Below are 21703 nucleotides of genomic sequence, written 5' to 3'. Positions count from 1 at the left end.
TGGGAGGGTGTGTGGAGGGGGAAGGGGGTGTTTGGGCGGGGAGGTGTGTGGTGGAAGGGATAACTTTATGGCTTTGCAATTTAGCGCCTTCTCTTGCTCAGAGCAAATTTCAGAACTATGTGCATTGAAGTCTCTATGGTTTCTGAGCTGTTGTCAGGAATGTGAAGTTGGAGAATGACCTTGAATAGCTTTAGAAGCTGGTCTGTAAGTGGGATTGAATTCCTTTACCACGGTGTTGAGAGTTGGCTGTATTACTTTCAAATCATAACTGGTCCACGATGGGAAGTGTGTTGGAGGGAGGGAGGGGCGTTGAGGAGGGAGCACTTCGCTGTGGGAGGGAGCGAGGCTGCGGGAAGGCGTGGACCCGAGTGAGGCCGCGGGTGGGCGTGGACCCGAGCGAGGCCGCGGGCGGGCGTGGACCCGTGAGAGGCTGCGGGCAGGCGTGGACCCGAGTGAGGCCGCGGACGGGAGTGTGTGAAACGGGCGCCAACCCGAGCCATGGTGCCCGCCCACCTCATTGTGACGTCATCAGTCGAAGCTGGTTGAAGAAGGGTTTCGGCCCGAAACGTTGCCTATTTCCTTCGCTCCATAGATGCTGCTGCACCCGCTGAGTTTCTCCAGCATTTTTGTGTATCTTCGATTTTCCAGCATCTACAGTTCCTTCTTAAACACTGGTTGAAGAATCTGTGTATGAAAGGCAGTTAAAAAGGCCAATTGTCTTTAAAAAATATATATTATTCACCAATAACCTGTAGGATCAAATCTTAAGTGATGCTGATCACTCCGTGGAGGGGAAAAATGTCAGAATATGTAAAAATTTAAGCGCTACCGTATAGCGTTTTGGCAAAATTACAAAAACACATACGCACATACAAGATGAGAATTTTATAGGTATAGAGATAGATGTTGCAGTCTGGCACACACAGGGTATGTGTGGTGGGACATACTTAAGCCTGGTACAGCCACAACAAAGGGTCTATTTTCGTTGTCTGTGTACTGTACACTGCACAATGACAATAACGTTGAATCTGAATCTATGGAGAGAGGCTACTATTTGAGGTCCCCTGCTAGTGCACACCAAGGGATTACAATTGTGTAAAAATTACCCATAGGATATCTAAATGAAAAGTAGAGGGTGCTATAGGATGTACACAAAAATGCTGGAGAAACTCAGCGGGTGCAGCAGCATCTATGGAGCGAAGGAAATAGAAACATAGAAACATAGAAATTAGGTGCAGGAGTAGGCCATTCGGCCCTTCGAGCCTGCACCGCCATTCAATATGATCATGGCTGATCATCCAACTCAGTATCCCGTACCTGCCTTCTCTCCATACCCTCTGATCCCCTTAGCCACAAGGGCCACATCTAACTCCCTCTTAAATATAGCCAATGAACTGGCCTCGACTACCCTCTGTGGCAGGGAGTTCCAGAGATTCACCACTCTCTGTGTGAAAAAAGTTCTTCTCATCTCGGTTTTAAAGGATTTCCCCCTTATCCTTAAGCTGTGACCCCTTGTCCTGGACTTCCCCAACATCGGGAGCAAACTTCCTGCATCTAGCCTGTCCAACCCCTTAAGAATTTTGTAAGTTTCTATAAGATCCCCTCTCAATCTCCTAAATTCTAGAGAGTATAAACCAAGTCTATCCAGTCTTTCTTCATAAGACAGTCCTGACATCCCAGGAATCAGTCTGGTGAACCTTCTCTGCACTCCCTCTATGGCAATAATGTCCTTCCTCAGATTAGGAGACCAAAACTGTACGCAATACTCCAGGTGTGGTCTCACCAAGACCCTGTACAACTGCAGTAGAACCTCCCTGCTCCTATACTCAAATCCTTTTGCTATGAAAGCTAACATACCATTCGCTTTCTTCACTGCCTGCTGCACCTGCATGCCCACTTTCAATGACTGGTGTACCATGACACCCAGGTCTCGCTGCATCTCCCCTTTTCCTAGTCGGCCACCATTTAGATAATAGTCTGCTTTCCTGTTTTTGCCACCAAAATGGATAACCTCACATTTATCCACATTATACTGCATCTGCCAAACATTTGCCCACTCAAATAGGTGACGTTTCGGGCCGAAACCCTTCTTCAGACTAATCAGGGTGCTATAGGATCTTTGGGCATAACGGAGGTCGGGGTCTGGTTCCTAAAATGGCGGAAGTGACGTTCCGTTGCGTACTACACGTCAATCCATTGGATTCAGTAGGCGTGGTCTATCTTTGTTAACAAACGTGGATCGACCGCAGACCGTTAACTGCGCGCGCACACTTACCAGGCAAACGCTGATCACGCGCCGACCATGCGCCGACCATGCAGTCCAGCCGCCACGCGATTGGCTCCCCCGGGGGGGGGTGGGGGGAAAGGGGGCGACACGTGATTGGCTGCCACTCGGAGCCGTTGGTTCGAGGCGGATTTGAATGGCTCATAATCCAGCGGTTACGTCAGTCACTCCGCGTGAGCCAATGGAGCAGCGAGGGCTCAGACGGCCGTGGAGGGGATTGGCCGAGGGGCCGGCAAGGTCCTGCCTCCCGCATAGTGTTCGGGACACATGTGGGATGCTGGTCCTTTCCACAAGCGGAGCCGCGGACGCACAGACACGTTCATCGCTGCTGAGAGTCACACATACCACCAAAGATAGCGAACGACCAGTCACCGAGATTATAAAAACAATCTGTCACAAAGGCAACCTAAACATCACCACGTGTGAAATCCTGACGGTAAGTACAGTGGAGTTTGACTGCCAAGGTCGTTTAATTTTCGGGCGCCGTCAGACCGGAACATTAAAGGTCAGCTTCGTGCTCTTTGCGGGCAGCTGGCGGAGCTGTTGAACGTTAGGAACTTTTGTAAAATGTCTGAGCTCAATCGGCCTGTACGGGGGAAAGGGCGAACCAGTAAATTAATGTGTAAGAAGGATTTAACCGAAGGTTTAAACCGAAGATAACACAAAAAGCTGGAGTCAGTGGGACCGGCAGCATCTCTGGAGAGAAGGAATGGGTGACGTTTCGGGTTGAGATCCTTCTTCAGACATTCAGTGAATTAATGAATGGGTAACGAATTCCTTTGGTTTGAACGACCCACCCCCTCGCCAACCCGTTCTCAAGACAGTTAAGAGTTGTCATGTCTCAGACAGAACAATTGCATTCTTACTTGAAGGATTCCAATCCTTCTTAAAGTGCACTGTGAAACCGACTGTGGCATTAATACCCCTTCGGGCGATATATTCTAGATTGTGGTGGCATGGTTTCAACTTTAGATAGAAAATTGTGCAACTACCAACGTTTGAAAAGTTTAACATTACACCAATCTGTCACAACAATTTCCCAATGAAATGACAAAATTCCAAGTGATTGAATGGAATCCTATTCGTACTTTTGTCATCTCCGATGACGAGACTCCTCCTGAGTAATCATGAACGGTGCAGGGAGTTTTCTGAAGTTAAATGAGCCGTTTGCATCTGTTACATTAAAAATGGATGGAAAAACGGTTACAATAAGAATGACACTCAATCATTTTAAGAATTTTAAATTATTCGATTGGCAGGGAAGGCATTCAGATGGGGCATACTATTGAATACAGCGCACGACCTAAACCCAGAAGCGGAAATATGCAATACTAACGATGAGGGTTTCAGTTTCTGGGTATAGTAGAACGTAGGTTTTCATTTACAAGCAGTAGATTAGAAACCTAAATCTAAAAGTGTACTTGGTTATGATTTTTTTTTAAATCCTGGAAAAAAGGCGAACTTCTTCAGATTGATTTTTTTTTTGTTTGTGTGATTCTATATGACCGTGCTAATGACATTGTCAATTAAATAAATTTCAAAAGTTGTGGGTTAAACTAGTCAGCCATTCCTTCCCTTTATCAGCCTTTATGTCTTGAAGGCATAGAGCACTTGTCTGAGCGTTGTCTTGCTGCTGTACTTGATTCCTTGTTGTGGTTATAGTTGCCATAGGAATCAAAACTGATCCTTGGCTTAATTAATTAATTATTGAGTAATAATCTTACTTGTAGAATATTACTCCATGTGTAAGGAGTATGATTATTAGTTGACTCCACTCTGTTATATCAGCTGAAGTCAATTGTAGGAGTTTCGGTTAATCTGGTGCAGTCTAAGAAATGACTGAAATCCTCCACTGGAAAGGAAGTGGCTTTGAGGATTTGTTTCAAATGTCAAAGCCACACAATGAAATGGTAACTGCCTCCATGGAATTGTGTGGTTTGCTTGTAGTTATCACATTTCACAATTTTAGTGTAAATAAATATGCTTGGTCAAAAAGTGTAATTCTTACACCCAAACTTTATTATCACTCTGGCTGTTTTGAATTGTATTGATGATACTAGCCTCTTAAATGGGCCAAAAAGTCTAGTACAGGTGTGACAGGAAAAGTTTTGGCATATTCCATAATTTATGACTAGCATGCTCCAAAGATCCCCTCAAACAATGAAGTCCAAAATGTATTTCTGCAATGCGGTTCATGTTATAAACTGGAAATTTGTTGTCCATAAGTAACAGTGTAATAGTGGTTAAATCAATTTTATAATGTTAGTTTGTGGGTGAATGTTTGTGGCTAAATTGTTGTGCTTCAGGATTGTGCCATGGGTTCTTTAATGTCCATTTGTGAGAATAAATGTGACCAATGCAACATTTAATTTAGTTTGACCCTCTGAGCAAATGGAGTGGTTGAGATTTTTGTGTGCTGAGGTCTCTGGAGGAGGACCTGAATTTGCAGCAACCATACCTCTGTGCTGCTCTGCTGATGGTTGAGTCTTGCATTGTTAACAGACAGGTTAAAGACTATTACTAACTAATGGCTCTGGTCTTGAGTTATGCAGGTATTCAATACCAGCTGTCTTGAGTTGTATTCAGTGTAAAGACGGTATGTCGTGCGATCTAACGAGCATAATGTCCTCTTGGCCATGATGATAAATGATTTCTATGTCATATTAATTCTACACTCTACAAATCTAAGACTGCAACTCACTACTGATGTTGGGTATATTTGTTGCATCTATGAGGTATACGAGAAATGTTTTGAGGATGTAACTAGGAAAATGGACAAGGGAGAGCCAGTGGATGTAGTGTACCTGGACTTTCAGAAAGCATAGGAGATTAGTGGGCAAAATTAGGGCACATGGTATTGGGGTATCCTTTGGTGCTGCACAGATCTATGATGGGGCAGCTAAGAGTAGAATTGAAACGTACTTTGAGTTGAGTGCTAGGCTTGCATTCCTTATGGCAGCTTTACAAATTCATACTAAGAACATGACACGTAGAGAGATGTGATCTGGAATTACAGGTCGTATTGCAAAACACTTGCCAACTTCAGAATCCTGGGGCATTGCATATCAGGTAACTTGTCCTGGGCCCAGCACCTCCACTTTCTTAATTTAATGTCACCAAATACTCTGACAAACGTCTACTGATGCAGTGAAGAATGTATCCTGATTGGTTGCATCGTGCTCTGGTATGGTGATCCCAACACACAAGAAGGCTGTAGAAAGTGATTGGTGCAGCCTGGTCCATCACAGCCATTCCCACTATTGAAAGGGCTCCTATTGAGGCTGTAAAACCATCACTAAATTTTCAATGAGAGTTTGGGATTGTTGCATGGGCTCTGAAAATTTCTTTGAGCCCAGACCAGGATTTTATAATGGGATTTATCGTGCGAGTAAAATTGGCTCCAACTTTATGCTGCAGACATAATTACTTATTTGGTATGACATTATCTCTGAAAATATTTTGATGAACATAATTTCCTTCTTCAATTAATATCATGCTCTGGTTTGGACAATACTTCATCTGGGGATTAGCTTGTTTTTGATTTTGGAAAAGTTTATTAGTTTTTGTCTTTTATTTGTAATAACCCAAGATCCTATGTTTTACCATAGAACATAGGAACTGGCTTCATGGCCCACCATGTCTATGGTGCCAAATTAAACTAAGTCCACCTGCCTGCACATGTTCTAGGAGCAGAATTGGGTCATTCAGTCCATCAAGTCTACTCTGCCATTCAGTCATGGCTGATTTATCCTTCTCTTTCAACTCCATTCTCCTGGCTTCTCCCCATAACCCTTTGGCATCTACATCTACATATATATATCTCTATATATCTCTATGTTTCCTGCAGTTTATTATCCCATGATTTGTTAATCTGTCCTGTCACTACATAGATGTGTTCATCTGTCTGAAGAAGGGTTTCGGCCCAAAACATTGCTTATTTCCTTCGCTCCATATATGCTGCTGCACCCGCTGAGTTTCTTCAGCACTTTTGTCTATCTTCCATCTGTTGAAACTTCAAATTGTACCATTTGAGTATGCCTCTCTCATTGTTTCTTCAATATTTCCATTAAATGTGATCACCATACAAAATGGTAAAGCAGAATAAATGGGTGGAGCAGAGATGGTAGTTAAAGTTACTCAGATAGTAGCAGCTACATGCATTGCCTGGCTGAGGTTCTGTGGTCGTGATGTGTGGAAAGTATTGTGATATCATGGACTGTGTGCCTATCTGCACTTGCCTCGTTTGTGTGGTGTCTTTTGCTGAATATATCCAAGTAAATGCAATAGCCTGATTGGAAGGAAAGGTTGATGTTGTTCTTTGTTAAAATAACTAATCTTGACTAGTTAAGAATGAAATTTAGGCTGCTAGGGAATAGAGTTGCTAGTAAGAGTTTAGCGGAATGAATAAATGCGATACTTTTAGACTGCAGCCTGGTCCATGATGGGGATTTTGTTACTGTAAGTTCTGGAAGCTGTAGCCTTTTGAGGACATGTCATTAACTACTTGAATCCAGCCCAAGCTCTTTATATCTGGGAGAAGCCCCCATACTGCTAGCAGCCAATGTAGGTATGCAACAGTGAGGGAACTGTGACAATTGCTGTCATAGTCCAAATTTAAAACTTGACTGCAATTTTTGGCCGGTTCTACCTTGGTGACTGAAGAAGGGTTTTGACCCAAAATGTCACCTATTCCTTTTTTCCAGAGATGCTGTCTGACAGTAAATGCTGTTACTCCAGAATTTTGTCTTATCTTCGGTGTAAACCAGCATCTGCAGTTACTTCCTGCACATGAGTGGTTTACCTACTTGTCTGCTCTGACATTTGTGTGTCAGCCCATTTGCACTACTATCTTGTGTATATGTGTTTGTGTCTGTAGGGGAGTAAGATTTTGCTTTTGATCTCTTTTTTCATTTCAAGACCTTTAATCCCAACAAAATCTATTTGCATATTACAAATATCTGTGTTTATTAGAGCTGAGTGTGGTGTGATATACTTTGAATAGCAGTACAGGTTTCAAATTTAAATATTTTTTCTTTGATAGATAAATGCCACAATTGGTTAAGACTAGGATAGCATTTTTCCTTTTAATCATGTTGTTCAACTCAATATTGCTATTTCATGGAAAGTAAGGTGGATGTACTGAAGTCTGAATTGTCTCCTTTTATAGTGGGGATGCCATGTTGACAAATTGTGATAGGAAAAAGTTTACTTGAGTGGTTGATTGTGAATTAAGTAGACGAATAAAGATTTAATTTTCTCTGTAGTATCCAGGCAGCAATTCCCAGTGACTCTTCAGCTGTGTTGTGTGGACTGCTATAAACATCTGGTTTCTGCATACTTGGAAAAAGATCATTAAAATGTCTAACAACCAAATCAGGTAGGAATTTTGCTGTTCTCCTGTTAACTGTGTAAACTTTCACCTGCTTGTGCTCGGGTGCTAACATTTGCCTGTGACTGCTGTTTCTGAATGCTTGGTTCCGTACCTCAACAGGATGATTAAATCTGTAACTAATCTGATATGCTTCTGTGTACCGTTTAAGTGCTTGACTTTTATAGCCTCAGTTTGGGTGCAAGTGGGGGTTCTTGCTAAATTATAGCATTACTAGTAATATCCACCTCCAATGAATAAATGATTATCTTTACTGTTGGGAGACTTATATTCTTTCCCTTAAACTTCCACTATAAACAGTGAGAGCAATCTGGATATGATTCGAACAACATGGATGACTGGTTCCTTTATCACTCAGGAAAAGTTTGTTTTAAAGATCTTGTTAAAGGCTAAGCATATAAAGATTTTTATTTTAGAATATTGCGTGTCTTGCAGCAAACTGATACGTTTTTGTTCAATTCTCAGTCTTCCTGCTAAACTCATCAATGGTGGAATTGCTGGATTGATTGGAGTTACGTGTGTTTTCCCAATTGACCTGGCTAAAACCAGACTGCAGAACCAAAGGAATGGGCAGCGTACCTACACAAGCATGTAAGTTGCACTAACATAAATGGCCATCTTAAAGCAATGACACTTTATATTAAATATATAAATGCTTAACATTTAAGCTCCCTGAACACTTTGAATCTTTCAAAGATCCCTGCAGGCATTATTCGCTTTGGATGTGTTCTATTACTGGACATTTTAGCTCGTGGAAGGCAAAATTACTACTCTTGTTCTAAATGGGCATTCTCAATAAAGATAATGTTTCTGTTAGCATAGAGCAAATTCTTGCTGTTTGGTGATTTTAATGCTCAAGTTGCTTTAGCATCAGTACTCTTTTTGAAGTAGGAACTAACTGGATTAATTTGACTTGCTTTGCTTTATCTTTAATTTCTTTTAATTATGCAGATAGAGCTCTTTGGTGTACATTTGTTTTAAAAGTTGCTGTCTTTGTTTCTTTAGGATGGACTGTCTCATTAAGACCGTGCGATCTGAAGGATATTTTGGAATGTATAGAGGTAGGGTTTTTTTCCATGCATTGGTGCCATCTTCGGAAATATGCAGAACAGAACTTCGTAGAAACCTCATCTCACTGGTGATGTCCTGCATTTCTTCCACAAAGTAGCATGTGATTAACTTGTAAGATGAATTCACTGTTGATGATGGTGTTTATAACAAGTAGTTTAGTTTAAATACTTTTTTTAGTGCAGTAATATTAGTTGATATATATGTAGATATCATTCAATTAAAAATGGCTAAAACCCTTTAAATTCTTGCCTGCTGATGGCTTGGCTTGTATTGGGGTTTGGGAGAGGGATTAACTGGTAGCTTGGTTGTCATTCATGTGCAAGAGGTCATAGCCGGGCCATTCTTTGTTTTGTCTTGCCTGCACATCAAGCAGGAGTCATAGAGTGACAACTGTTTCAATTTTTAAAAATAATTTTCTAAACTTGGAAGTAGAGTACTGTTGCCTAGATTAATTAACATGTCGAAGCATCCACATATTCATAGTGATGTTATTCATGTAGTATTAGTTTGAAAAGACTTCTAAATTAAATATTGCTTTGTTAAAATTCTTGAACATTTTAAGATTATAGTTGGATCAGTTTGATCTTGTGCTCATTGAGCAATTAAGTCCAAAGCCTTTTGTACAGCTAAATTGAATGTGCTGCTGAAGATTTTGAGAAATGTACTGTTATTGGGAATGTTTTCAGGAGTCAGTGTCTCTGTAGAAGGTTGAATCTATCTCATGAACATATTCCTGCAAATGATTACAAACTGACCTTTTTTCTTTATGACAGCGGATAGATATCATGGCACAGCAAATTGAACCACTGTCTGACGGTGCCAGAGGCTATGATTTAATCCTAGCGCTCTGAGATTACGCTGGTTTCCTCCTGGTGCTCTGGTTTTCGTCCACATCCCAAAAATGAAGGGTTGGCAGGCTAATTGGCCATTGTAAATTGCCCCTAATATGTAGATGAGTGGTGGAATCGGGTAGGTGGGGGAACAGGGAGAAGAGTTGCTGAAATTAATGTTGGTTTGGCATTAGTGTAAATGAGTTGATGGTTGGCATTATGCTAATAATTCCTGGGCTGAGATAATATAAATTTGATAATTTGTAAAATAGAAGACCTCATGAGAAATTATAATTTCTGAAAAATGCAGCTTGGAGCAGGTGCTGAACTGGATCTCTCCAGGTTCCTATCCATGGTAGGATTGGTTTGGTAAGGTTGCACAAGCTGGCATTTGCCCACATTTTTATTCATGGATTTTTTGCCATACAAGTTCAAGCTCCAACATGTTGAAGCCTGTTCTCTGTGAAAGGCTATAATTTGCATGTAATTCAAATAATTAGTCTGGGCTACTTAAGCATACACAGTTCAAATAATTAAACTGGCCTACTTTTTACATGCTTTCAACGCAGTCTCATTAAAGCTTTTACATATGCTTCCTGTTTGACTCGTACAAAATGTTAATAGTACTTTGGAGACCAGTAATATGACTTCTGAAAACATGCTCATTGGTTGAGATATTTTAAACTTGGATCAGGAAAGTAGAGACGTTAGATGTTCAGATGTTAAAATATCGTCAAAGGGAAATGTTAATGCCTACTATCCGCTACATATTTAAACAAAATCTTGTAGGAAATGGTCTTGTTTGCATCTGTGTTTTTCATGTTACAGACGGTCGCCATGGATATTGAGGCCTAGCCGATCTGGCAAAGCCACGATGGAGCAAACCATTAAATGGTTTACAGTAACATTTACTCTTGTAATTAGGATACATTTCTTTATTTTCAATGTTAATTGTGTGTTTTTTTTTTTAATTTGAAGATTCCATTGTTGATTTTTTTTTTTTTTTCCCCCGTCTTTCCTATCCCCTACCACCATTTATAAGCACTCTTTAATCTATCCTTAACATTTCATCATTCAGTCATTCTTCAGTTTGTAAAGAAACTCTAGAATCCTACTCTGTTATCTTTAGTTTTTCCACCTTTTGGGTTATAGTTTTATGGGAGTTATATGTTTCATCTCTCTGAAAGGCAACTTTAACTCCATAAATGCAGTACACTTGGAGATGAGATTGTGTTAGATTTCTTTATTGGCCCTTCCATGTTCCAAGTTAATACTTGCAATATGTTGACTGTTTCGATGTTAACCAGGTTGTTTGGAAATCGCAGTCATCTGCACAAAGAAATGAGTTGGCAGTATGGTTGTTACTGGTGGAAAATTAGGTATTGACAGTTTTATTTTGGCTGTAGATCTTGCAGCTGGGCGATTTCCATTTCAAGCAGCAAGTAGTTAAATAGCAGACTTCCTCACCCCCAACCCACCCTGAATCCAATGTTGAAGTTAGTGTGTATATAGTACAGATAAAGTTGATTTCAGCCAGCTTGGTACAAACCTGTTTTGTCTTGACCACAAGGTCGGTTATTAAAAGCCATAAATGATCATAAAACTGATGTATCTTTTCAATTGGAAAGTTTTTGGGATTGTTGAATCGAATGTTTTCTTGTGGACAGTAGCAGATTTCAAATAGTTAGTCTTTACATTCCAAATTGTAGATAACTGTTCTAACAAGTACTTATCTTAAACTTGTAAATAGATTGTTATAAAATTAGTTTTAAATTATGATCGTTACACTAGGCAACAAAAAACTAAATTAATTTAATGGGGTCTTTTTATATTCTTCATATTCTAATTTCTTGCATCTTTTCCATTAGTGCTGTCACTCTTATTGTAACTCTGTGAAGTAGACTATCTGCATGCAGTGGTATAATATGCAAATTATTTGCATCAATTCTTTTTTTCAGTTATTCCTCTTTAAAATTGTGCACATGTGTAATTACACTTGTACAGAAATGTGCCCTATTTCCTAAACCCAGATTAGCCAGAACTGAAGTTTATGCAGCAATTGGTCTTTGATTTTAAAATTTACTATTGAAATTTTTGTCAAACAAATGCATGTCTTTTTATTAATACAGTGCCCTCCATAATGTTTGGACAAAGACCTATCATTTATTTATTTGCCTCTGTACGCCACAATTTGAGATTTGTAATAGAAAAAAATCATAGATGGTTAAAGTGCACATTGTCAGATTTTAATAAAGGCCATTTTTATACATTTTGGTTTCACCATGTAGAAAGTACAGCAGTGTTTATACATAGTAGTCCCCCCCCCCCCCCCCCCCCATTCCAGGTCACTGTAATGTTTGGGACACATGGCATCACAGGCATTTGCAATTGCTCAGGTTTAATTGGTTCCTTGACACTGGTATGAGAGCTCTCAGCACCTAGTTTTTCCTCCAGTCTTTCCTTCACCTCTGGAAACTCTTATTGCTGTTTACCAAAATTGTGCCAATGAAAGTCTAAGAAGCCATTATGAGACTGAGAAACAAGAATGAAACTATTAGAGACATCAGCCATACCTTAGGATTACCAAGATCAACTATTTGAAACATCATTAAGAAGAAAGAGCACTGGTGAGCTCACTAACCGCAAATGGACTGGCAGGCCACGGAAGGCCTCCACAGCTGATGACAGAAGAATTCTCAACAATAAAGAAAAATCCCCAAACACCTGTCTGACAGATCAGGAACACTCTTCAGGAGTCAGTCGTGGATTTGTCGGTGACCACTGTCTGCAGAAGACTTCATGAACCGAAATACAGAGGCTAAACTGCAAGATACTAACCACTGGTTAGCCACAAAATTATGATGGCCAGGTTATAGTTTACCAAGAAATACTTTAAAGTTCAACCACAGTTCTGGAAAAAGGTCTTGTGAACAGATGAGATGCAGATTAATTTTATCAGAGTGATGGCAAGAGCAAAGTATGGAGGAGAAAAGGAACTGCCCAAGATCCAAAGCATGCCACCTCATCTGTGAAACAGTGGTGTGGGTGTCATGTCCTGAGCATGTATGGCTGCTGAAGTCACTGGCTCACTTAACTTCATTGGTTATACAACTGCTGATGGTTGTAGCATAATGAATTCTGAAGTGTATAGACCCATCCTATCTGCTCAAGTTCAAACAAATCTCAAAACTCATTGACTGGTGGTTCATTCTACAGCAAGACAATGATCCTAAACGTACTGCTAAAGCAACAAAGGAGTTTTTCAAAGCTAAAAAATGGTCAATTCTTGAGTGGCCAAGTCAATCACCCGATCTGAACCCAATTGAGAACGCTTTTTATATTCTGAAGAGACAACTGAATGGGACTAGCCCCCAAAGCATAGGCTAAAGATGGCTGCAATACAGGACTGGCAGAGCATCACCAGAGAAGACACCCAGCAACTGGTGATGTCCATGAATCGCAGACTTCAAGCAGTCATTGCATGCAAAGGATATGCAACAAAATACTAAACATGACTACTTTCTTTTACATGACATTGCTGTGTCCCAAATGTTATGGTGCCTGGAAATGGGGGGGACTATGTATAAACACTGCTGTAACCAAAATGTGTAAAAATGGTCTTTATTAAAATCTGACAATGTGCACTTTAACCATGTGGTTTTTTTTTCTCTTTTTTTTTTTTTTTTCCCTATTACAAATTTCAAATTGTGGAGTACAGAGGCAAATAAATAAATGATGGGTCTTTGTCCCAAACATTATGGAGGGCACTGTGTATGAGCCATTGGAAAATCTGTATTTGATTTTATACTTTCCAAGCTGGTCAGATTTTTGCATGTTTTAATTGATTGAAGTTATCTATGGGACACCTGATACCCAGGCTAAGTTCATCATTCTTAGAACTTGGATAATGTTGATCAGCTGCAAACATTTCTAGTCTAATCCTTGTCATGCATGATGCCTGTTCATTGAATTGTGACCAGAAACCCAAGGCTCTATGTATGCCAGTGTCAGGAACATCTGTATCCAGTGGTAGTCGTGGCTGTGATCAGCCAAGCCAATGTGTAATGCAAACCTAGATCACTCATGAGGGTATATTTGAGCTGCTACCGATTACAGATAGCGACATTACGATTAAAGCAGCTGTTCTGAACTCTGGAGCATGCTCTGAATTCTGATCCACATATTCAGTGAAGTGAAATTAATTGTTCCCCATCTATTTGTTAACTTTTTTTTGGCCGGAAACTGAGCCTGCACTTTTAATTTAGCAATGCTCCTTCCTCTTTCTGAACCTACCCTATTATGATATCTGACTACTTGGAAGACACAAATCTCTCTGCGGTTGGTCAAAATATCATTTTAAATGCTGCATAAATTCAGTTGTGTGCTAAGGAAGGAAAAAGGGACTTGTTTCTTATTCTATAATATCTTTTCTATTTGTCTATCGAAGTTGAATTTAAATGTCACCTCATAAAATATAGAAGAGAGGAACTTAATGAAAGATTTTGTTTTTATATGACAGGTGCGGCTGTGAACCTTACATTGGTAACACCAGAGAAAGCTATTAAACTAGCTGCAAATGATTTCTTTCGTTCGTATCTGTCAAGAAATGGGTATGTCTCAAAGTACTTTTTTTTGTGTATCAATGTTAAGAACATTTTAAAATTTCAGTTTACTTTAATTTAATTCTATAGTACTATCACTGTTTTAAACCTCATGGAAATGGTTCTTGCTGCCTAGGTTATCTGTGTCCAGAATTACCACCCAGTCAGTGTCCCTCAGTCTATACTCACCTGATCTAGATACAATTAGTCCATCCTGCTGGCCTGAGGCGTGCTGGATTCCAACAGCCCGATCTGAGTCTCATGAAGTAGACAATCTGCATGCAGTGCTATAATATGCAAATTATTCACATCCTTTTTTTCCCGTTCTTCCTCTTTAAAATTGTGCACAACCTCCTGTGCACTGCTTTAAAAGCTGGCTAGGAATGCTAAGTTTTTAAAAGACAGATATTATATTTTTAATGTTCAAGTAAATGTAACAATTAAAGTCAGTCTTTGTTAGTAAATGTTCTTTGACAAAACTGTAATGAAAATTTATTTGAAGTCAAGGACTTGCCTTACAGGAACTGAGAGAAGCAGCAAAACATACTGGCTGGTTCGGCTTTCTATGTCAACCAGCAAGGGGGCTTCCAAGTTTGGCACCCAGACGTGGATCTCCTGAACTTGGTGCCATTTTAACAGCAGAAGAGCTTAACATAGTATTAGTCAGCAATATAGAGCTCTGGATTTTATTTTTTTTATTTTTTATTTTTTGCTTTATGGCTTAGTTCATCTCTACATAATGAAGAGTAGATCATCACTTTATTTATTCCTGTTGGTTTATTGTGCCTTTGATATTGTATGTTCAGATTAATTTTGACATTCTTGATACAATTTAATGCAATTGAATTTTTGTTTCTGTATAATTGTTCAAAATGTGATGTCTAAAAATGCAAGTAATTTTGTATGGAGTTAATGTATTCATGGTTTGTGTACTTGATGCCTTTTTCAGCAAGGGCTTAACTATATCTGGAGAGATGCTGGCTGGTTGTGGGGCTGGACTCTGTCAGGTCATTATCACTACTCCTATGGAGATGCTGAAAATCCAACTTCAAGATGCTGGCAGATTAGGTATTTATCAAATTTACCCATCCTTATTTAAATTAATAATACTTGTAATACCCATACAAAACGTTAAACTTGTTCCTTCATTTGTTCCAGCGGCTCAGCAGAGATTGATACTACCGACCAGTTTATCCAATAAAGTTGTAGCTACTAATCCAGTTTTGAGTCGGGCTTACGTTAGCCTTGCTGCTGTTACCAGACCGATGTCTGCGACCCAGATTGCCAAGGATTTGTTTTACTCCCAAGGGTTTAGAGGACTGTACAAAGGATTAGGAGCCACTATACTGAGGTACAAAAGCTTTATATGTTGGGTAACCAATGCGTTTACCAATTCTAAATATCAATGCGGTGTAGTATAGTTAAGGTACAAATAAAATGTTATTATTTTGCCTCTAAACAAGGTATGAATTTTTGGTTAGCCAGCAATACCTTATTATGCAGCTCAAAATGCTCTTTTGCAGAAGTATCTGAGGTTGGGGAAACAATTAAATACCATTGAGTATCCTTCAGAAATTGTGTGTAGGTTATAGCTTCATACTTTATTGCTATGTTCTCTAGGGTGTTTGGGCATCTTTGCAGCAACACCTTGGGGGAAGGTGGGAGACTGCTTAGTGGGGTTTGCTGTGTTTTTGTTGCACTGGAGGATTAATGTGCTTGGAGACATAGACATGTACAGCATAGAAACGGGTCATTCGACCTGCCATGTCCATACCAATCATCAAACCTATTGATACTATTACCAATTGCCTGCATTAGTTCCATAGCACTCTGTATTGTATTTATTCAAATACCTGTCCAGATACCTCAAATGTTATTCTTGTTCCACTCTTTCCACTTTGTTATTGTTCCCCTCTGTTATGCAATCATAAATAAATAGACACTAGTAAGGTTATTGTTTCAACAAGTTTATTTACACAAAATTGTTTTCTTCTGTTGAACAGGGACGTTCCATTTTCTGTCATCTATTTTCCATTGTTTGCCAATCTGAACAAACTTGGACAAAATTCAGTGGACGGGCGAGCTTCTATTGTCCATTCATTTTTATCTGGGTGCATTGCTGGTTCCATTGCAGCTGTGGCTGTCAATCCATGTGATGGTAAGAATTGAACAGTGACATAATATTTTATGTACCATAAACCTGGTTATACATTGAGATAACTTTATTGGTATAGTGGTTTTTATTAAGCCGCAGTCTGGATGGGTTAATTTTGGGCGTTGCTGAACAACACTAATTGTTACCTCCACTGGTGCAGGCTTTTTGTTGTGGGACCTTGGGAGTTGGCCTGGCTGAAATCTTAATTGTTTGATTAAAAGTAAAAGCATCTTTAGAGATAATTTAAATTTGCAAATATACTATAAGCAAGATCAATCAAAGAGAGCTGCTGGAGGAATGCGGCAGGTTAAGCAGCGTCTATGGAGGGACATGGACAGCATAGTTTGGGTTGAGATCCTTAATTTGGACAGAAAAGTAGAAGGAACGTAGGTTGGGGGGGGGGATGCAAGTCTCAGGCAAGAGCAACTGCTAGTTGGATGCAAGTTGGCTGGTTGATTGGCAGAATACAGTTAGATGGGGAGGGAAATGTGGAAGGCAACAGACTGACAGATGTCTGTAGATTCTGAAATTTGATAGGAAGGGAAGTTGAATTATGAAACTTAATAAGGGTTGGTTTGAGATGGGAACAAAGAAGGGGAGGGGTGAGCAGTAGGGGAAAGGGAATCGGGTGGGAGTGTATGTTGAGAAATCATGACAGTTAAAATTTATTATTGAGTTTTCCAATAGACCTTTTTGAATGGTTGGATTTGATGAAACAAAATGAGAGCAATTATTCAATGGGATTTGCTGTAAAGTTGCAAGAACTGATCATAAACTGTGCATTGCTTAACTAGTAACAGTTGTGCTTCAGCTGAGAGGGTTAACTTGTCCCCTTTTGGGGATTTTCCAATCTTGTGAGCTATAGGCTTTGTAACTGGCAATTGGCCAGTCAAAGTGTGGTTGCATTTGAGAATAATGCAATTGTTCTTCCTGTATATTAGATTTGTTTCAATTATGTTCAAGTTCCTGTCTGGTACTGTTTGTGAAAATGAACAGTTACTTGATTAAAACTCTTGTGTTTTTAATTGCAGTCATCAAAACACGATTCCAGTCACTACATAGAGGAGCAAATGAAGAAGCGTACAGTGGAATTGTGGACTGTGCTAGGTGAGAGCAAAAAAAAATTAACAATATATCACGTCGGGGTCACCACTGTAGCGAGCCACATGTTGTGAATCAAAAGTGATCTTTATGTAATACGGTGAACAGCACACGTATCTGGTGAGGGTTCTCCCAGAGTTCGGACTAACTACCAGGGCACACCCCTCAACCCCGCGACTACTTCTTCCCGCCAAACAGTCATATGACCCTGCCAGTCCTAGTGCCGAGGGTTCGTTCAGTAAGTGGCCGAACCACCAGGTGGTGCCACAACATCTGAGTAATGGAAATGTACAAAAAAAACGTAGGTTTCTTAACTAGTTGCAACTGACCTGATGTATGTGCACTGATAAATGTTTGTTTATTCCCCAATGTATTTGGGATTTACTTGCATATCTGACTATGATATTATAGATACACATTTTAATGATGTGCAGTATTAAGAATAGATAAAACACAAGACTTCTGGAAGGGGAACTGACTTTTGTGGGAAATTTCCATTTTCTCTTTTGAAGTACAGTTCTGCTTGTGATACTTGGCTCCATTTTCTGTTCATTTTATTTGTGCTTAATATTAGCAAGGTCTGATCTGTTGGCTTAAGTTATTCTGAGAGCTGTGCTGTATTTAAAATGATGCACTCCTTGGAATTGTGCTTTAGAAAAAAAGTGAAAGGTAATTGTACGATTCTTAGTCATAAGAGTATCCATGTATTTCCAAATGCTGCTGGTGTGAAACTTGAGGGAACTTAAGTTACCAAAATATTTGACCACTGGACAAATTATTGCCATGCAGCAAGGGAGGGAAACTATCGGGATTCAGAAAGGCTATGGATTTGAGGAGGTGTGTATTCTGAGTACTTAAAATGCATCTGGATGAGCGCTTGATTACCAATCCACAGGCCAAGTGCTGATATGGGAGATTTGTATAGTTGAGTACTTGATAGTCGAGGAGGACAAGGTGGGTGAAAGCTTTCTTTGCTCTGTGACTCTGGCAATAATTGAAACCAAATGCTTAATGATAATTTGTTCATGAACTTTCAATTGCTGTTTCTGTGCAGGAAAATCTGGAGAAACGAAGGTCCTTCTGCATTCCTGAAGGGATCCTGCTGCCGGGCATTAGTCATCGCACCACTTTTTGGCATTGCCCAAGTGATTTACTTTGTAGGAATTGGAGAATTTGTCTTGGGTTTTTCACATTTTGAAGTGTATTGATCTGCTGGCATCCATTCCTGGAGGACTGCATTGTACAATGAAAAATACCAAGCAAGGAACCAAGACACTATTGCAGTTATTGGAGGGTTCATTCATTATTTTGCCTTTGTTCAGGTTCATAAAGTGGTTGTGTATGTGTTCGGAGGAGGAGGAATATTGCTCATCAACTGTTTTTGAGCTAATGTCGGATGATTGATGTGGAAATAATGTCTTGAAACGTTAAGAAAGCAAGGTTAAACTAACGGGGCCAAGTTTTGTTCCCTCTATAGCTTGATATTCACTTTTCTATTTGTAAAAAAAATGGAATTAATGTTTGTACAATTGACAGTATTTAAAACCTTTTTATACGTTTATATATTGGTCACTTTCTACGCCCTTAATATTGAGACTTGAGCTCCTTAAAATTTCTCCTAATAATTTCACCCAAGTGCAAAAATAAAATACCAAGCTTGTATTTGAAAAGTATTATATGAGGAACAGACCCAGTTGTGACTTTGGCCACCTCGGTCAAATCATTACTCGCATTTTTCTGTCCTGAGAACCACTTCCGGTGGCTTCCCACCATTTCTCACCTGAGCTGTGGAATGGATTGTTGATATCAAACCTGAACTATGATTGCTTCCCTGGCCACATAAATGTGGCCATAGAAGGGATACATTCAGTAAACATTTCTTGCATTGTCGAGAATTAAAAAAAAATAATTAATAAAATCCATGATTCCGTTACCCTTTTGCAAGCTGCTCATTGTTCCAGATCCATGTTGATCATGAGGCATGCTTACTGTAATTGGTGCAATTACCATTTGCCACTTTTGATGTGTTCACATACTGTGATGGTGCTTTAAAATACGTCCGTCAGGGCTAAGATTCATTTCTTGCCGAACATCTTTTTCTCATTGGCACTACGGTAGCAAAAAAGGCACCTTTGGTTACATAACATTAAATAAGTAATCACAGAATGTTTAAGATCACATTCTAGGAGACCGTTTGAAACAATGTTCAGAAACTGGCATTCACTCCACTGAGGAAGCGATGGTGTCACTCTTCGACACATTAGTTTGCAACTCGCCCTTTACTGTGGTGTTTTTAACTGAAATTGTGAATGTCATGAAAGAAATAATGCCTCTGGTCAATTTTTTTAATTGACACAATGGTGCCTTTTATGCCATTGAGCTGGTTTACAACACATACTAGGTCAGAGCACCATTCTCAAAGATTTTCATGTCTACGTGAAAGTAAAGCTGTTTACAAACAATTTTACAATTGTAACAATACTGTGACAATAAACCCAAAGTTTTGTAATTTTTGGCTATCCTGTGTTTGATTTTGGCTCCTGGCATATCTCTGTGCTGTGGGTATTAATGTTAGTGATTTATATTTAACTCATCAGCTGAACGCAGTCTTGGTATAATTTCTAAACATAGAAGACTTCAATGCCATATGCAGGACTAAACCTGACTCATTGAGGATCATTTCAGATTGTTTTTGTGATTTGTCCATGCAAAATGGATTTGGGGTTAGTAATAGGAAGGAAATATGCTTAGTGACTGTCGTGGCACTGCATTTCTTGCAAACCGGTTATAAATTTTCTGGATTGGAAACACGAGACATTTACAAATTCAATTTATGTCAATTCCCTTATTTGCAAAGTAATTGTATCCCTATAAGAAGCAACATTTTATCTTATGTTAATCTTTGCACATGAAGATTTTCCTGTAGTCTGAAAGTGTGGGTGCCTAATTTTTGCCTCTTGAAGTCTAATAGTAAATGCTAGATTCATCATAATAATATATTAGATTTGGTCATGTAGTGAGAAGACCTGTACGGGCCTTTTTATGGCTAAAGGTCCCTGGGGGATTTTGTCCACAATATAATAGAATTCCAAATATAGTTCCTTAACCAGTGTCTTCAATTTAAATAAAGCAATTATTTTGGTGTGAGGTGAGAGTTGTCTGAGGTGGACTGGATAAACGCGTTGAGAGGTAAGTAGAGGAATCGTCGATACTCAAAAAACTGGTCTGATGCGAAACTAAACAATCAAAAAGAGGGATTTCATGAGAGAGGCATACACACAATTTGTGGTTAACAAAAGGATAATGTTAAATTAAATACTAGGATATACAAATTGGCACGTGCAAGTTATATCAGGACCAGAAAGCTTTGGAGATTCATCAGCACAAGATTGTTAAGGGGGATAAAAATGTTTTGGAAAACTTCCATGTGTTTTTTAAAAACAGTAAACATTTATCGGTCTATAGATGGGAAGAGGGTGGCTAAATGTGGGACTTCATAAACAATGCTGGTGAAGTAACAGCAAAGTAATGCAATTTTCTTTGCAAAAGTTTTCACCAGGGAAGACATTTTTAATGTTCTTAAGATATCAGGTGGGCTAATTTCAAATAACGTGGCAAGACTTGCAAAAATCCTCTTTATAAGGAATATAGTATAGGAGAACCCTGGACCTAAAGGCGGGCAAGTTGCCAGGACCTAATGGACAGTACACTACGGTTTTAAAGGAAAGGTCAGAAGAATTGCTCAACAGACCGAACTATAGGGTGCTTAATCTGAGCAAGTGTGAGATGTTGAACTTTGGGAGTTGGAATGTAAGGGTAAAGTATATGGTTGACGGCAGATGGTTTTGTTGCATTTGTACAGGGTGTTGGTGAGGCCTCACCTGGAATATTATGAACAATTTTGGTCCACTTGCCTAAACAAAATATAAATTGGGGACAATATTGCAGTGATTCAACAGGCTATTTCCAGAGGGTTATCTCACCAAGCGGGACTAAATAGTTTAGGTTGTTATCCTTTGAGTTTAGAAGATTGAGGAGTCACTTTATTCAAACAGAAGACCCTTAGAGGCCATTCATTTTAAAACTCAGATGTGTAGATATTTTCAGGATGATGAATCTAATTCTCTTTGCTGGATGATGGAGTCATAGAGTTGTACAACATGGAAACTCCCTTTGGCCCAGCTTGTCCATGCAAAACCAGTTGACATATTGCAGAAGTTTTCGGATGTCTCAATAATTGTGTGCTGCATCAGTGACGTGAGGGAAGCTGAA

The 21703-nt window shown here is 39.4% G+C and overlaps 1 protein-coding gene across 3 annotated transcripts; it reads left to right on the top strand.

Moving 5' to 3' along the window:
- The first annotated feature begins 2450 nt into the window (after window positions 1–2450).
- LOC116986916 (mitochondrial glutamate carrier 1-like) lies at window positions 2451–19940 on the top strand. 3 transcript variants are annotated; one of them, XM_033042718.1, is made up of 11 exons: window positions 2468–2720; window positions 7549–7661; window positions 8139–8264; window positions 8679–8734; window positions 10403–10490; window positions 14094–14184; window positions 15125–15243; window positions 15334–15526; window positions 16179–16333; window positions 17362–17437; window positions 18486–19940. In XM_033042718.1, the coding sequence occupies exons 5-11, from the start codon at window positions 10466–10468 to the stop codon at window positions 18637–18639; spliced, it is 813 nt and encodes a 270-aa protein (XP_032898609.1). In that variant the 5' UTR covers window positions 2468–2720; window positions 7549–7661; window positions 8139–8264; window positions 8679–8734; window positions 10403–10465; the 3' UTR covers window positions 18640–19940. The 3 variants fall into 3 exon arrangements, with proteins under 3 accessions (XP_032898607.1, XP_032898609.1, XP_032898608.1); XM_033042716.1 differs by lacking the exon at window positions 10403–10490 and having other exon boundaries at window positions 2451–2720; XM_033042717.1 differs by lacking the exon at window positions 10403–10490 and having other exon boundaries at window positions 2531–2720; window positions 15337–15526.
- Window positions 19941–21703: the final 1763 nt, after the last annotated feature.

Source organism: Amblyraja radiata, chromosome 24 (assembly GCF_010909765.2).
Source record: "Amblyraja radiata isolate CabotCenter1 chromosome 24, sAmbRad1.1.pri, whole genome shotgun sequence".
Classification (NCBI taxonomy): Eukaryota; Metazoa; Chordata; class Chondrichthyes; order Rajiformes; family Rajidae; genus Amblyraja; species Amblyraja radiata.
The sequence above is the reverse complement of the archived record's forward strand: the minus strand, read 5'-3'. Positions and strand labels throughout refer to the sequence as shown.

What these genes read in the sequence shown, in the direction of transcription:
- LOC116986916 (XM_033042716.1), top strand. Translation starts at nt 7,642, where the DNA reads ATGTCTAACAACCAAATCAG. An exon ending in TTAGGAGCCACTATACTGAG is followed by an intron (nt 15,527 to 16,178) that starts GTACAAAAGCTT and finishes TCTGTTGAACAG; the next exon opens with GGACGTTCCATTTTCTGTCA. An exon ending in GGCTGTCAATCCATGTGATG is followed by an intron (nt 16,334 to 17,361) that starts GTAAGAATTGAA and finishes TTTTAATTGCAG; the next exon opens with TCATCAAAACACGATTCCAG.